At 36.0% G+C, this 15,746-nt stretch overlaps 1 protein-coding gene across 6 annotated transcripts in view; it reads right to left on the minus strand.

Moving 5' to 3' along the window:
* The window catches only part of FAF1 (Fas associated factor 1), a 529,019-nt gene that overhangs the window by 302,590 nt on the left and 210,683 nt on the right, over nt 1-15,746 (minus strand). For all 6 annotated transcript variants that reach the window (XM_030328128.1, XM_030328134.1, XM_030328133.1 and 3 more), the window contains one exon: nt 13,410-13,501. In XM_030328128.1, coding sequence (XP_030183988.1) covers nt 13,410-13,501 — 92 coding nt within the window. The remainder of the gene's footprint in view (nt 1-13,409; nt 13,502-15,746) is intronic.

Raw genomic sequence — 15,746 nt, forward strand, 5'->3', positions numbered from 1 at the left:
TCATTTTTTCCCTAAAGTTCTTGAAAATTTTTCAATATTATAGCTTACCTTTTCATCTTTTGATAATTTCCTAAATATGATAATGCAGAACGACTGAATCCAAATAATTTGTTTCTCCCATATACAAGTGAGCATATAAGTATGAACATTAAAGATAAAACACAAATTCTTTAGCTCATGATGAAATATAACTAGATAAGAACACAGCTGAGAATCATTAATTTCTTCATTAAAGAAGTATATCCTTGAAACTAATACACACTTCTTCAAGGGTCATTATAACAAAAATTAGCATACTGTAGGTTTTCAGAGATCACAAGACCTAGAAAAGATTATAAGCAAGCACCTCAACCCAAAGACTTTAAAGATAAGGAACTGCAGCCCAAGAAGTAAACTGACTTGGGTAAGGGCTCTAGTAAGTGTTACCTGGGTACCTTAACTCTTACTCCAGAGAATTTTTTTGTTAAAATATTCCATCTAGGGTGAATAAACTACTCTTGTGATACATCTGAACTATATCTTGAAAGCCACACAAAACTTTAGTACAATTTTTTGCCATAAAAACCCTACATACATTTTGCACTCCTAACTTGATGGTAAAAACTTACTAACATACTTCAAACTTTTTTTTTTTTTGACAGAAAAACATATTAAGAAACACATTTAACATCTTTACATCATAACCCAGGGCATACATATTTATTAAACAGATACTTACTGAGCTACCTACTCTGTGACAGGACAATTGTAAACACTGAGGGTATAGTGGTGAACAGAACAGTCTAAATCCCCTGATGGTATAGAGGTTTACAGTTTAGTAGGAACAAATAAAGTTAGCAACCTATATACTTGAATATTAAAACTTGATAATTCTTTGGAATAAACATAAATCAGGGAAGGGAGGATGAAGAATATGGGGGTGTGAATTATGTAATTTTACACTGGGTGGTGAGGGTGGTTCTCACGTGGGGAATATGGCTTTTGAGCAAAGACTTAAAGGGGTAGGGAGTAAACCATGAGAATATACAGAAAAAGAATATTTCAGGCAAAGAAAACAACCAGCACGAAATACTTAATGAACAACAAGGAGTCTGATGTAACTGAAGTCAAATGAGCACTGACTGAGATGGGTCACAGAAAGAACAGTGATGGTAAGGACAGGAAATATGTTGAGGTATTTAGGCTAATGTAAGGGCTTTGACTTTTACTCTGAATGAAATAGGAAACTACTGAAGTGACAAGATTACTTAAATGATTCACGTTAAAATGAATCATTTAAATAATACATACATACATAAATTTGTTAGCTGTGTTGAAAACACTTGGGAAGGGGTTGGCAGAGGAGGACAGAAGCACAGAAGAGACTAATGGAATATACTAAGATAAGGATGATAATGGTTTATACCAGTGTGATAGAAGTGATGTAAAATAGCTGGATTCTAGATATATTTTGAAAATAGTATCAAAGAGATTTCCCGACATATTGGATACAGTTTCTGACAGAAAGGAGTCAGTAATGATCCTAAAGATTTTAGACTGAGTAACTGGAAAGATGAAGTTGGTATCAATTCAAAGGCAAGACTGAAGATGAAGACTTCCATTTTGGGCAGGTAAGTCTGAAATGTGTATCAAGCATTTAAATGGAGAAGATAAGCAAGTGGATATATCAATCTGGAAAGCCGGGAACAGGTCTGGAGTGGAAATATAAACTAAAGATATAAAACTGTGCATATAGATGCACTTAAAAGTCATTACACTGGACAAGATTACCACTGAATTTAGTCACGTGGTCACTTCACTGGTGACTTTGACAGAAGCACTAGCAATTCTTTGCTTAGATTGGGCTAAGGAGAAATGGGGATAAATAAATTAGAGACAAGAAATATAAACAACTCTCTGGGGAAAGTTTTGTTATCAAGGGGACTAGAGGAATGCAGTGATTATTAGAAAGGGAAGAAAAATAGAAGACATAACATTATGTTTGTGGTTATGCTCTACTAGAGGTAATGGTCTATTAGAGAAAAATACCAATGATGCAGGAAACACAGGGAAGTATTAGGTCAAATCCTTGAATAGGCCAGAGGGGATAAAGAATGCAATCCAAAGCAAACACGGAGGCTTGGTCTTCGATAGGAGACTGGACAAGCCATCGAGAGTAACAAAAGGAGAATACTTTTGTAAAATGCAGGTAAGTAAACAGAGACCAAGCTGGGAATTTGTAGAATTTTGTTTATATTGCCTTTATTTTGTCAGTGAAACAAAACAGGAAAGAAAGGCATCAGTTGAGAGTGAGAATAAGGGAAAGGTGCTTTAAAGGCCTGAGGAGAGGACAAGCACAAAATAACCATTTAGGAGTGTAGATAAACCAGGTAAATATACTGTGACTGCCTAGCAACATTAAGGGGCTCTCTAAAGACCGTGGTCATGAATTTAAAGGTACACCAACACCATGATTTTATTTGTCTGCAGCCACTTTTAGCTGTAAGGCACAGAATAGATGGAGTTGGATTTATCAAAAGTAAGGATTTTTGTCATGCAGGATCTTTAAAGGAAGAGTTGGGATTATACACAAGAAAGTGATTATAATGATTAACCGTGGGATTTAACCCACTGTAAGGAAGGAAGAAAAAACATGAAAGAGGTAATCATCTTGAGCAGATGGTAGAAACAATGGATTAGAGGCCTAAGTAGTATTGAAGGACTGCTGGAGTTAGGACACCAAAGGAAATGAGCTAGAAAGATGAGATATGGTAAGCAGAAAATCAAAGCCTCAAATTAAGATTTGAGAATTATAATTAAATGATAGGAGAATGGGAGATATAGCTGATACAGGCTGGAGAAAAAAAGACCTCTGTAGGAAAGAAATTCAAGAAACTAAGAGTCCGAGGTACTGGAAGAACCATTTACAAAGATATTTAAATTAGATAAAGATATAGAATTAGGATAGAGAAAGGTGAATCCCCTGGAACACGAGGTCTGAGAGGTCTGGGGGCCATAGGAGGAGAAGTGGTTCTCCTCCTACGAGAGCATTTGGTAGAGGCTGCACAGTCTCCCCACAGGCAAAGGTCCCAACAGACCCTGGAGAACAGCCACATTCACTCATATTGGAACAAAGACACCATGGTGTGATGAAACCTGGCACTGGCTGTATGTTGTGTTCTGCCATAAGCCCTGAACCTCTGCTGCTATGCAATTACCCAAACTTTTTCTGCGGCAGGCAGGCACCTGTCTACAATCTCTGAACTTCTGCAACAGCATAGCCACATGCATGTTCCCAAGGGGCAAGCGGGCACCTGGCCATTGCCCAGCGAGACCCTCCCCCATAGGGTCAGAGGGGGTCCAAACCACAGGTTTCTCAAAAGTGAGGGATTTGGAAACACAGCCCCATATGAGATATAATTCAGGAGGGAGCTTCTGCCTGACAGGCTGACAGCATGGACACAGACAGTGTAGAAGTAGGGAGTGGATAGAAGCCAAAGACAAAGGTGGGGTGCTTGACTGCTGGTCTGTGAGAGCACAGAGCTCCAGAGCCAGAGACTGGGAAGCTGGGTGACCCCATTTTCACCTCTCCCATGCATTCGCATAGACATGCATGCCTGCCAACCAATCCACCCCAGTAAGCTAAACAGTACCAATTAGTGGAGAAGAGAGCCCTTGCACCAGGCTCCAACCAACTGCGCCAACCAAGCTCAGGCCCTAGAAGACAAACACAAGTCTCTCTCTCTGCTTAGTGTAAGGACTATAAAGTGCTTCACATTTCGACTTCTAGGGGAAACCGGATGTAATTTCATTCAGATTTTCTCCTGTTTCCTGGTCCATCTATTTGGTGTTTTTTTTCCCCCTTTTCTTTTTCTCTTATTCTTGGATACAGAAAGAATTTATTTTTATTTCCCATTTTTACAAAATTTTTTTACTATATTCTCTTGTAAATTTTTTTATTCTATTTTACTTTCTTCATTTCATTCTATTCTATTTTATTGTATAATTTTTTATTTTAAATGTTTCACCTTTTTTTTTCTTTTCTTCCCCTTTTTTCTCTATTCTATCAGCTTCTTTCAAAAACCAGACCAGAGCACACCTAGCATCTAGCTCCCTTTATTTGATTTTTTCTGTTGGTTTTAATTTTGAAACTTTTATTTTTTTATTTCACTAATACTTTTCCTTCCTCCAAAATGACAAAATGAAGGAATTCACCTCAAAAGAAAGTACAGAAAGAAAGGATAGCCAGGGACTTAATCAACACAGATATAAGCAAGATGTCTGAACTAAAATTTAGAATCATAATAATAAGAATATTAGCTGGGGTTGAAAAAAGCATAGAATCCTTTTCTGCAGAGATAAAAGAAGTAAAATCTAGTCAGGAAAAAATTAAAAAAGCTATATCTGACATGCAATCTCAAATGGATGCCACAGCAGCAAGGGTGGATGAATCAGAGCAGCGAATCAGTGATATAGAAGACAAAATTATGGAGAATAATGATGCAGGAAAAAGAGGGAAAGTAGGCAAAAAAGCACGATACAAGACATAGAGAACTCAGTGACTCATTAAAAAAGAAAGGCATCTGAAACAAAGGAGTCCCAGAAGATGAAGAGAAAGACAGAAGGGGTGGGAGGTTTATGTGAGCAAATCATAGCAGAAAACTTTCCTAAACTGTGGAAAAGACACAGACATCAAAATCCAACAAGTACAGAGAACTCCCATTAGATTCAACAAAAAACGACCATCAACAAGGCATATCATAGTCAAATGCACAAAATACACAGACAAGGAAAGAAATATGAAAGTAGCAAGGGAAAAAAAATCCTTAACCTATAAGGGAAGAGAGATCAGGTTCACAGCAGACCTATACACAGAAACTTGGCAGGCCATAAAGGAGTGGCAGGATATATTAAGTGTGATGAACCATAAAAATATGCAGCCAAGAATTCGTTACCCAGCAAGGCTGCCATTCAAAATAAAAGGAGACATAACGAGTTTCCCAAACAAAAACTAAAGGAATTCATGACCACTAAACCAGTCCTGCAAGAAATTTAAGGGGGACTCTTTGAGGGGAGAAAAGATGAAAAAACAAAACAAAACAAAAAACAAAAACAAAAATAGACCAAAGGCAACAAAGACAACAAAGGACCAGAGAACACCATCAGAAACTTCAATTCTACAGGCAACAAAATGGCAATAAATTCGTATCTTTCAGTACTCACTCTAATGTCAATGGGCTAAAGGCTCCAATCAAAAGACACAGGGTATCGCATGGATAAGAAAAAAAAGATCCTTCTATATGCTGTTTACAAGACCCATTTTATCTCTAAGGACATCTTCATATTGAAAGTAAGGGGATGGAGAACCATCTATCATGCTAATGGTCGCCAAAAGAAAGCCAGAGTAGCCACACTTATATCAGACAATGTAGATTTTAAAATAAAGAATGTAGGGGCACCTGGGTAGCTCAGTCAGTTAAGTGTCCAACTTTGGCTCAGGTCATGATCTCACAGCTTGTGGGTTCAAGCCCCAGTTGGGCTCTGTACTGACAGCTCAGAGCCTGGAGGTGCTTCAGATTCTGCGTCTCCATCTTTCTCTGGCCCTCTCCTGCTCGTGTTCGTTCTCTCTCTCTCTCTCTCTCAAAAATAAATAAACGTTAAAAAAAATTTTTTTTAAAAATGTAACAAGAGATGAAGAAGGGCATTATATCATAATTAAGGGGTCTATCCATCAAGACCTAACAATTGTAAACAGTTATGCCCCAACGTGAAACACCCAAATATATAAACCAATTAATCACAAACATGAAGAAACTCATTGATAATAATGCTATTATAGTAGGGGAATTCAACACTCCACTTACAACAATGGACAGATCATCTAGGCAGAAAATCAACAAGGAAACAATGGCTTTGAATGACATCTTGGACCAGATGGACTTAACAGATATTCAGAACATTTCATTCTAAAGTAGTGGAATATGCATTCTTCTCAAGTACACATGGAACATTCTCCAGAATAGATCATATACTGGGACACAAATCAGCCCTCAACAAGTACAAAAAAATCAAGATCATACCATGCATATTTTCAGACCACAACACTATGAAACTTGAAATCAACTACAGGAAAAAATTTGGAAAAACCATGAATACTTGGAGATTAAAGAACATTCTATTAAATAATGAACAGGTTAACCAAGAAGTTAAAGGGGAGTTTAAAAAGTACATTGAAGCAAATGAAAATGATAACACGACTGATCAAAACCACTGGCATGTAGCAAAGGTGGTCACAATAGGGAAGTATATAGTAATCCAGGCCTTCCTAAAGAAGGAAAAAAGGTCTCAGATATACAACCTAACCTTAAACCTTAAAGAGCTGAAAAAAAAGAACAGCAAAAAGAACTCAAAACCAGCAGAAGATGGGAAATAATAAAGATTAGAGCAGAAATCAATGCTATCCGAAAAAAATAAATTAATTAAAAATAAATATATAAATAAATAAATAAAGTAGAAAAGATCAATGAAACCAGGAGTTGGTTCTTTGAAAGAATTAAAATTATAAATCCCTAGCCAGTTTGATCAAAAAGAAAAAGGACCCAAGTAAATCAAATCAAGAATGAAAGAGGAGAAATCATAACCAACACAGCAGAAATACAAACAATAAGAGAATATTATGATCAATTATATACCAATAAATTGGGCAATCTGTAAGTAATGGACAAATTCCTAGAAACCTATAAATTACCCTAACTGAAACAGGAAGAAATAGAAAGTTTGAACAGATCCATAACCAGTAAAGAAATTTAATTAGTAATAAAAAACCTCCCCCAAAACAAGAGTCCAGGGCCAGATGGCTTTGCAGGTGAATTCCACCAAACATTTAAAGAAGAGTTAACACTTATTCTTTTGAAGCTGTTCCAAAAACAGAAATGGAAGGAAAACTTCCAAACTCATGCTACAAGGCCAGCATCACCTTGATTCAGAAACCAAAGACCCCATTAAAAAGGAGAACAATGGACTAATTTCCTTGATGAACATAGATGCAAAAATCCTCAACAAGATACTAGCCAACTGGAGTCAACAATACATTAAAAGGATTATTCATTGTGATCAAGTGGCATTTATACCTGGGATGCAGGGCTGGTTCAATATCTGCAAATCAATCAATGTGACACATCACCTTAACAAAAGAAAAGAATAAGAACCACATGATCCTTTCATTAGATGCAGAGAAAGCATTTGACAAAATACAGCATCCTTTCTTGATAAAAACCCTCAAGAAAGTAGGGATACAAGGATCATACCTCAAGATCATAAAAGCCATATTTGAACGACCCAACGCTAATCTCATCCTCCATGGGGATAAAACTGAGAGCTTTCTCTCTAAGGTCAGGAACATGACAGGGAAGTACACTCTCACCACTGTTATTCAACATACTATTGGAAGTCTTAGCCTCAGCATCAGACAACAAAAGGAAATAAAAGGCATCAAGATTGGCAAGGAGAGTGTCACACTTTCACTCTTCACAGACCATATGATATTCTATGTGGAAAACCCAAAAGATTCCACCAAAAACTTGCCACAACTGACCCATGAAATCAGCAAAGTTGCAAGATATAAAATCAATGCAAAGAAATCGGTTGCATTTCTATCCACCAATAATGAAACAACAGAAAGAGAAATTAAGGGAAAAATCCCATTTACAATTGCACCCAAAACCATAAAACATTTGGGAATAAACCTAACCAAAGAAGTGAAAAATCTATACACTGAAAACTGTAGAAAGCTTATGAGAGAAATTGAAGAAGACACAAAAAAATGGAAAAATATTCCATGCTTATGGATTGGAAGAACAAATATTGTTAAAATGTCCATACTACCCAAAGCAATATACATATTCAATGCAATCCCTATCAAAAAAACACCAGCATTCTTCAGAGTTGGAACAAACAATCCTAAAATGTGTATGGAACCAGAAAAGACCCTGAGGAGCCAAAACAATCCTGAAAAAGAAAACCAAAGCTGGAGGCATCACAATTCCGGATGTATTACAAAGCTGTAATCATCAAGACAGTATAGTACTGGCTCAAAAACAGACACTTAGGCCAGTCAAACAGAATAGAGAACCCAGAAATGGACCCACAAATGTATGACCAACTAATCTTTGACAAGCAGGAACAAATATCCAATAGAATAAAGACAGTCTCTTCAGCACATGATGCTGGGAAGACTGGACAGCAACGTGAAGAATGAACCTGGACCACTTTCTTACAGCACACACAAAAACAAACTCAAAATGGATGAAAGACCTAAACATAAGACAGGAAGCCATCAAAATGCTCAAGGAGAAAGCAGGCAAAAACCTCTTTGACCTTGGCTGCAGCAACTTCTTACTCAACACATCTCCAGAAGCAAGGGAAATAAAAGCAAAAATAAACTATTGGGAACTCATAAAAATAAAAAGCTTCTGCATGATGAAGGAAACAATCAGCAAAACTAAAAGGCAACCAAAAGAATGGGAGAAGATATTTCCAAATGACATATCGGATAAAGGGTTGGTATCCAAATTCTATAAAGAATTTATCAAACTCAATACTCAAAAAACAAATAATCTAGTGAAGAAATGGGCAAAAGACATGAATAGGCACTTTTCCAAAGAAGACATCCAGATGGCTATCAGACACATGAAAAAATGCCGAACACCACTCATCATCAAGGAAATGTAATTAAAAAAAAAAGGGGGGGAAATACAAATCAAAACCACAATAAGATACCACCTCACACCTGTCAGAATGACTAAAATTAACAATGCAGGCAATGACAGATGTTGGCAAGGATGTAGAGAAAGAAGATCTCTTTTGCACTGCTAGTGGGAATGCGAACTGGTATAGCCACTGTGGAAAACGGTATGAAGTTCCTCAAAAAATTAAAAATAGAACTACCCTACATCCCAACAACTGCACTACTAGGTATTTATTCAAAGGATACAGGTGTGCTGTTTCGAAGGGTCACATCCACCCCAATGTTTATAGCAGCGCTATCAATAATGGCCATTGTTGGCTAAGAGAACAAGTGGGAAAGAGCCCATTGTGTGTTGTGTGTGTGTGTGTGTGTGTGAGTGTGTGTATGTATATACACAAAATGGCATTATCACTTGACAATCAAAAAGAATGAAATCCTGCCATGTGCAACAACGTGGATGGAAGTAGAGTGCATTATGCTAAACAAAATTAGTCAGAGAAAGACAAATATCATATAATTTCACGCGTGTGGAATTTAAGATACAAAACAGATGAACATAAGGGAAGGGAAGAAAAATAATATAAAAACAAGGAGGGGGACAAAACATAAGAGACTCAAATATAGAGAATGAACTGAGGGTTGCTGGAGGGGTTGTGGGTGGGGGGAAGGGCTAAGTGGGTAAGGGGCATTAAGGAAGATACTTGTTGGGATGAGCACTAGGTGTTATATGTAGGAGATAAATCACAGGATTCTACTCTTATTATTGCACTACATGCTAACTAACTTGGATGTAAATTAAAAAAAATACATACATACTGCATGACATTAAAAAAAAAGAAGACAGAGAGCAATTCTAGACCAATAACTAAAAATTATCAGGAAATGAGGGGAAACACCTCAATAAGTAGGTGATGATCTTTTGACATCAAATTCAAAGCTGAAGATTTTTAGAGAAGGACTGATAAAGGTCCGGAAGTGGAAGTGAGGAGCAATAAGGACACATATTTTACCAGTTAGTCCACTGTTATGATGGCTGCTAAGGAAAAGCAATGAACACAGAGAAGGCTACAAAGAAACAATGTCCTCAGGAAGGCAGATTTCAGTCAGAGGAAGATGGTGGAGGGAGTGTGCAGGGAAGAGGTTGACAACAGAAGGAATTTTGCTAATAATAAAATTAGTTCCACAGGGAATAACACAGGGTCCCAGGCATTGTAGAGGAAAAGGCTAGAGACAGATGGAGCTATGGAAATTTTAGTGAGGGATGATATGAGAATCTTAAACTCCTTGTAGTGACCAGCATAAACAGCAGGAAGAGATGTAATGAAATTAGTTGTGGTACAATCAAATAATAATGTCCAGGCTGAAAGTGTTGGAAAGCAAGGTGGAGTGCGATGTCTAGGAATCTCTCTTAATCCTACAGATGAAAGTAGAGACACATAGGGAGGCTGATCTTACCCAAGCATAGAATTCATTCTTGATCCCACTCCAAGAAGGTCCATCTTACTATAAGTATACAAGGACACTGGGATTTACTGTTGACTCATATTAGCTATCTGTTAAATAAATAAAAATACTTACCCTTACTGTTTGCAAAATACTCTGACATCTTCTATTCTATTTGGTTTTTTAATGTGGGCTATAACCCACTCATGTCACTTTACAACCCATTAATGGTTTGTAATGCATGGTCTGCAAAAATACTATATTAGGCAATTACTCATAAGTTTACAATCTGTACAGAAACCTTTATGTTCTGAATCTTTAAAATATGTGTAAGCCCTTTTGAAATTGATGTGTGACCTTTACAGAGCTAACATGCAAGCAAAACACATGCATACACAGGAAAGTTATTTTTACCTTTTCATCTTTCATTTTTTTACTTGGTGGATTACTGTAAATACTCTTACCATTTGGATGGTAACTACTACCTTTTGCTATGCTATCATCCATAGATTTTCCACTGAATCTTCCCTCTCAAACCACACATGGCATAATTAAATAAATGGATACTTTTATTCATTCATTCCTTCATTCATTCCACAAACATTTGCTCAAGGTACTATGATGGAGAATGCTGGGATGGGAACCTAGTTTTATACAGAGGCCTGTTAGAGAAAGTAATGTTTAAACTGAGACTTGGGGGCGCCTGGGTGGCGCAGTCGGTTAAGCGTCCGACTTCAGCCAGGTCACGATCTCGCGGTCCGTGAGTTCGAGCCCCGCGTCAGGCTCTGGGCTGATGGCTCAGAGCCTGGAGCCTGTTTCCGATTCTGTGTCTCCCTCTCTCTCTGCCCCTCCCCCGTTCATGCTCTGTCTCTCTCTGTCCCAAAAATAAATAAACGTTGAAAAAAAAAAATTTTAAACTGAGACTTGAAGGATGAAATAGAGGTACCCATATGAAGACTTGGGGATAAAGCATTCCAAGCAGTTAAAGGGACAGGTAAAGACATAAAGGGCTTGGGCCTATTAGAAGAATTAAAAGGAGGTTTCTATGGCTGCATCATGTAAAGTGAGGGTAAGGAAGGCTAAAGGTTGTAGAGGTGAACAGTGGGTAAATAATACAATGCCTTTTGAACCACGGTGAGTTTTATTTAAAGTGCAACAAAAAACTATGTTTTAACAGCAGAGTTATATAATTCAATTTATGTTTTTAAAAGATCATTCTGGCTGCTATGTGGAGAATGTAAGGAAGAACTCAAGAAAAATGCTGGGAAAACAATGATGAAGCTACTGCATTGATCCAGGCATGAGATGCTAATGGCTGGGATTAGGCAGTGGAATAAAAATACTGAAATGTGACCACAGTTGAGGTATATTTTGGAGACAGATGTCATAGCACTTACCAAAGGATTAGGTGTTATTTGAAATGGGAAAAGACTGGATGCCCATATTTTTGTATTCATTAGTGGCTATACAGTGCTGCCATTTATTGGAGGGAAACTGATAGAGAAATGGAATGGGAAGAAAAACCAAGAGCCCCATTTTAAACATGTTAACTCAAAGATGCTAATAAGGTATGCAAGTACAAAAGTGAATTACCAATTTGGATAAATGAATTCACAACAGTATAACCTGGAAATATACATTCGGGAGCAATCAGAAAATTAATGGCATAGGAGTATCAGAAATCATCTTGGGAAAAGAGTATACAGAAACTGAAAATATTGTTGGTAACAAAAGACTATGTTCAAATACTAGAACAGATAGCTTTAAGAACATTTTCAAAATAATTGTCTTTCTCTTCATAAACTACTGAAAATGCAATGTACAACTGATTCATATCCATAGGCTTCCCAGTAAATGAACAGATAAATGATACAGCTATATAAACTAATGCATTTTCGTGTTTTATTTCTGCCAAGGTTGTTGATTTACTCAGGCAGCACTTCTTTTTATTTTTTTAACCTATGTTTCAATTACAACAGCCATATAGCACCCACCAGGGGTCAGCAAACTATGCCTATGGGACAAATCTAGGTCATTGCCTCTTTGTATATGGCCTGTAAGTTAAGAATAATTTTTACATTTTTAAATGGTTGAAAATTTTAAAAAAGTATTTCGTAGTATGTGAAATTATATAAAATTAAAATTTCTGCATCCATAAAGATTTATCGAACACAGTAGCGCTTCACATTTTCACATATGGCCTGTGGCTCCTTTCACACTATGACACAGAATTGAGTAGCTGCAAGGGAGACTATATTGCCCACAAAGCCTAAAAGATTTACAACCTGTTTCTGTATAGAAAAAGGCTGCTGACCCCTAAAACAGTACATCACTAACTTAAACCTAAATCTATAAATACCTTGCTAATGTGAAATTCATGTAAATATCTTATTTAAATACTCAGAACATCTCCATATACCAAACGAACTCACATATAGATATTTACAAGCACAATGTCTACCAGAAGTCACTGACAAAGAACTGAACCAAAAATTGAAGATTCTATGTTTATGCCTAGATACTGAAATACCAAGTTAATAACTAGTATGAAAAGATTTGATAATTATTTCTACCTCAAACATCTAAAACTTTAAAGTTAATTCATTTCCTTTCCATCTGTCCCCACTTTCTCTGTCAAAGAAAAAGTGTATGAAATATTTAATACCTGAGGCTGCTGCTGGGTCCTTAAGAACAGCAACTACTGCCTTATAATGGCAACACTTTATGAAAATTCTTAAAATACAATTCATTCCATGCACTTCCCACTATCCAAGTAAACAACGATTCTCACCATTTAAATTTTCCAAATTTAAAAAATTTGCTATTATTATCTCTGTTCTATTATCAATATTTGGCATATATATATACATTCTATATAAGTAATTATTTAGTACATTATTGTTCCAGGGTACTTAATGACACCCTATGAGGTTTGAGAAAAAAGTAAAGGCTCTCAAAAAGAATGCCAAACTAACTCCTATATAACAGTTAGAAATATGAAAAATATGCCATATACTGTTTTCAATTACATACCTAACTCATTCAAAACTACTGCTAGTTTATCATGAAAATGTTTTCACTTGAAAAACACTGTTTGCTGATTCTTTAAACTAAGTTACTATTTTACCAAAATCTACTTCTGTCATATGTAATAAAAACTAATAAAAACCATTTTTTAATACATCATTTAGTCAATTGTATAACTTCATATTCTTTTATTTTAGGCAATTAAGAAACTCACACTGTCTTCCACATCTCCGGTCTTCCAGCCTTTTAACAGCATTTTAGACACAGGTATCTGAAGTTCATTTTCTAGAATCTGTTTAATCTCTCCTGTATAAATAAGAAAAGACTGAATATTACTAACAAAATAATGCAATCATCACTTGTCTATATCCAGGGCTAGCTTTAATATTAAGCATATGGTGCACAGTCCGTGACATTTCTCTGATGAATAAATAAGAAAAATTTCCATAGTCCAAACTTCAAATCTTGATCAAATAAAATGTCCCTTTGAAGAACTTAGGCTTCAAGATTAATTCTGATAAAAGACTCTACAATTAATTAACTAGTTAATTAACTGCATATTTTTTTAAAAGAAATAGTTATCAGTGATTGGGGGTAAATAATCTGTTTTAAACCAATCAACTGACAATACCACTAAATGCTCAGCATGTGGTAGGAATAGCAGGTAAAGTATAAAACTTGAGGTATTATAGAAGGAAAGCAGATTTTGGAATGAAGATTTGGATTAAAGTCTTTTCTTGGAAAAAATAAAATATCCATTCTTAGGTTTTGCATCATAAAATGGGGAATAATATTGCTATTCTTAACTATTTCCAGGGCCCAAAGATAAAAAGAGATAACATCCACAAAAGCTACTGAAAAAGTAAAGCTAATGTACATAATCTAGAAGAAAACTTAAATTGTTTTAAAGAGAAAGGCAACAGAATTTCAAAAAAGAAAAAAAATATATGTTGGATAGTCAGAGAAGGCTTTAATGAGAGAAAACTTAAACTCAGCCTGAAGGAGAGTTGGCTTATGAAAGAGAGCCAAACCAAAGGTTACTCTATTCAGTGAAGACAAAAGACTTAAAGAAAGAAAGCAAAAATGAACATGATGCTAATGAAAAACAGTGAGGAATCAAAGTTTTCCCAGTGCCCCACAAATCATTTTTCAGGAATCAAGTCTACATGTAAATCAATCAGCTAATTTCTGGAACTATAGATTGTTGAATCAGAATGTACAAAGACTACATGTATTTAACTTTTATTAGGTTGGTGCTAGTCTATACTTTTAGGTTCAATCCCATTTGTAATAAGTGAATGAATACTGAAAGAACTGATTATGTCATATATTAAAAGAGGAAAAATAATTCCATGCTGATAAAGGAAAAAATGGTGGCCGGTGGGGGGTGGGGAGAGGAAGCTTATGCTACCCAAGTACTATAGAAACACAGTTGCCAAAGTAAGCAATGCTACAATCAAAAACTTCATGGCCTTCGTGACATGGTTTTACTTCCCCAAAGAAAATTCCTATCTGGGCACTTTTGATTAGTGATTAAACATCACAATATATTTTACAAGCACAAACTTTATCAACCTTGGCCTTCAAAAACATCACTGCTGACAAAATATTGTTCTGTTTATGGAAATAGTAGAAAAATGAGCCATACTTTTTATATCAAATACATATAAACATTGTATTTTCGCTTGTGGTTAAGGTTGGTATTTCTAGAACAGTACTTGTCTGGAACTGGGCTTGTGCTCTTATAAGTCTGCCCAGTGCTTTCCTCTTAGAAACCGATCTTCACCTGACACCTTCCACTTAGACTCTTGGAGACACTCTTAGCATTCATAGCCTAAAAGAAGTTTCTTAAAGGAAAAACAAAAAGATTTTAAGTTGAAGACCCAGTTACTCTTTGCAGCAAGCTTAGGTAACATATAAATAATTCCTGGTAGAAAGGAACAGAAAACAAAACCAGAATCTTGACAACAAACTTGAGTTCCTCATATTTTAAAAATTTATTCTCTGTTGGTCTCAATTTCTTCTGTGACATGGGGATAATTATACTATCAACCCTTCATTGGGGTCAAATCACGTAAAGGCATGGGAAATGTTTTGTATCAGTATGTACCCAATATACACAAGGGACTATAAAAATGTTACTTATTTTGATTGTATTAACTAAGGTAATACACACATAAATGTTTAGCATAGTGCCTGGCCAGTATAGGTTGTCAATAGACAGTAGTTATTGTTTCAGGGATATCTGAAATAATTCAGGTCAATGAAGCACTACAATGCAGCAAGGTTCAGAGGCAGTATTCATATATGGGTCTATCCATATATGGGTCTATCCATATATATGGGTCTATCCATATCTGATACCAAAGATCTTAACACAACATAGCACTGACACTATAGCACCCTGGTATGTTACCTGAAAAATGTGAAGATAATATAGATGTCATCAAGAACAGTCCACTGAATTTGCAAACTGATAGGAGTTACTACCCAAAATATATAAAGAGCTCACAATACAACAGCAACACACACAATTAAAAATGGGCCAAGG

This window comes from Lynx canadensis, chromosome C1 (genome assembly GCF_007474595.2).
Source record: "Lynx canadensis isolate LIC74 chromosome C1, mLynCan4.pri.v2, whole genome shotgun sequence".
NCBI lineage: Eukaryota > Metazoa > Chordata > Mammalia > Carnivora > Felidae > Lynx > Lynx canadensis.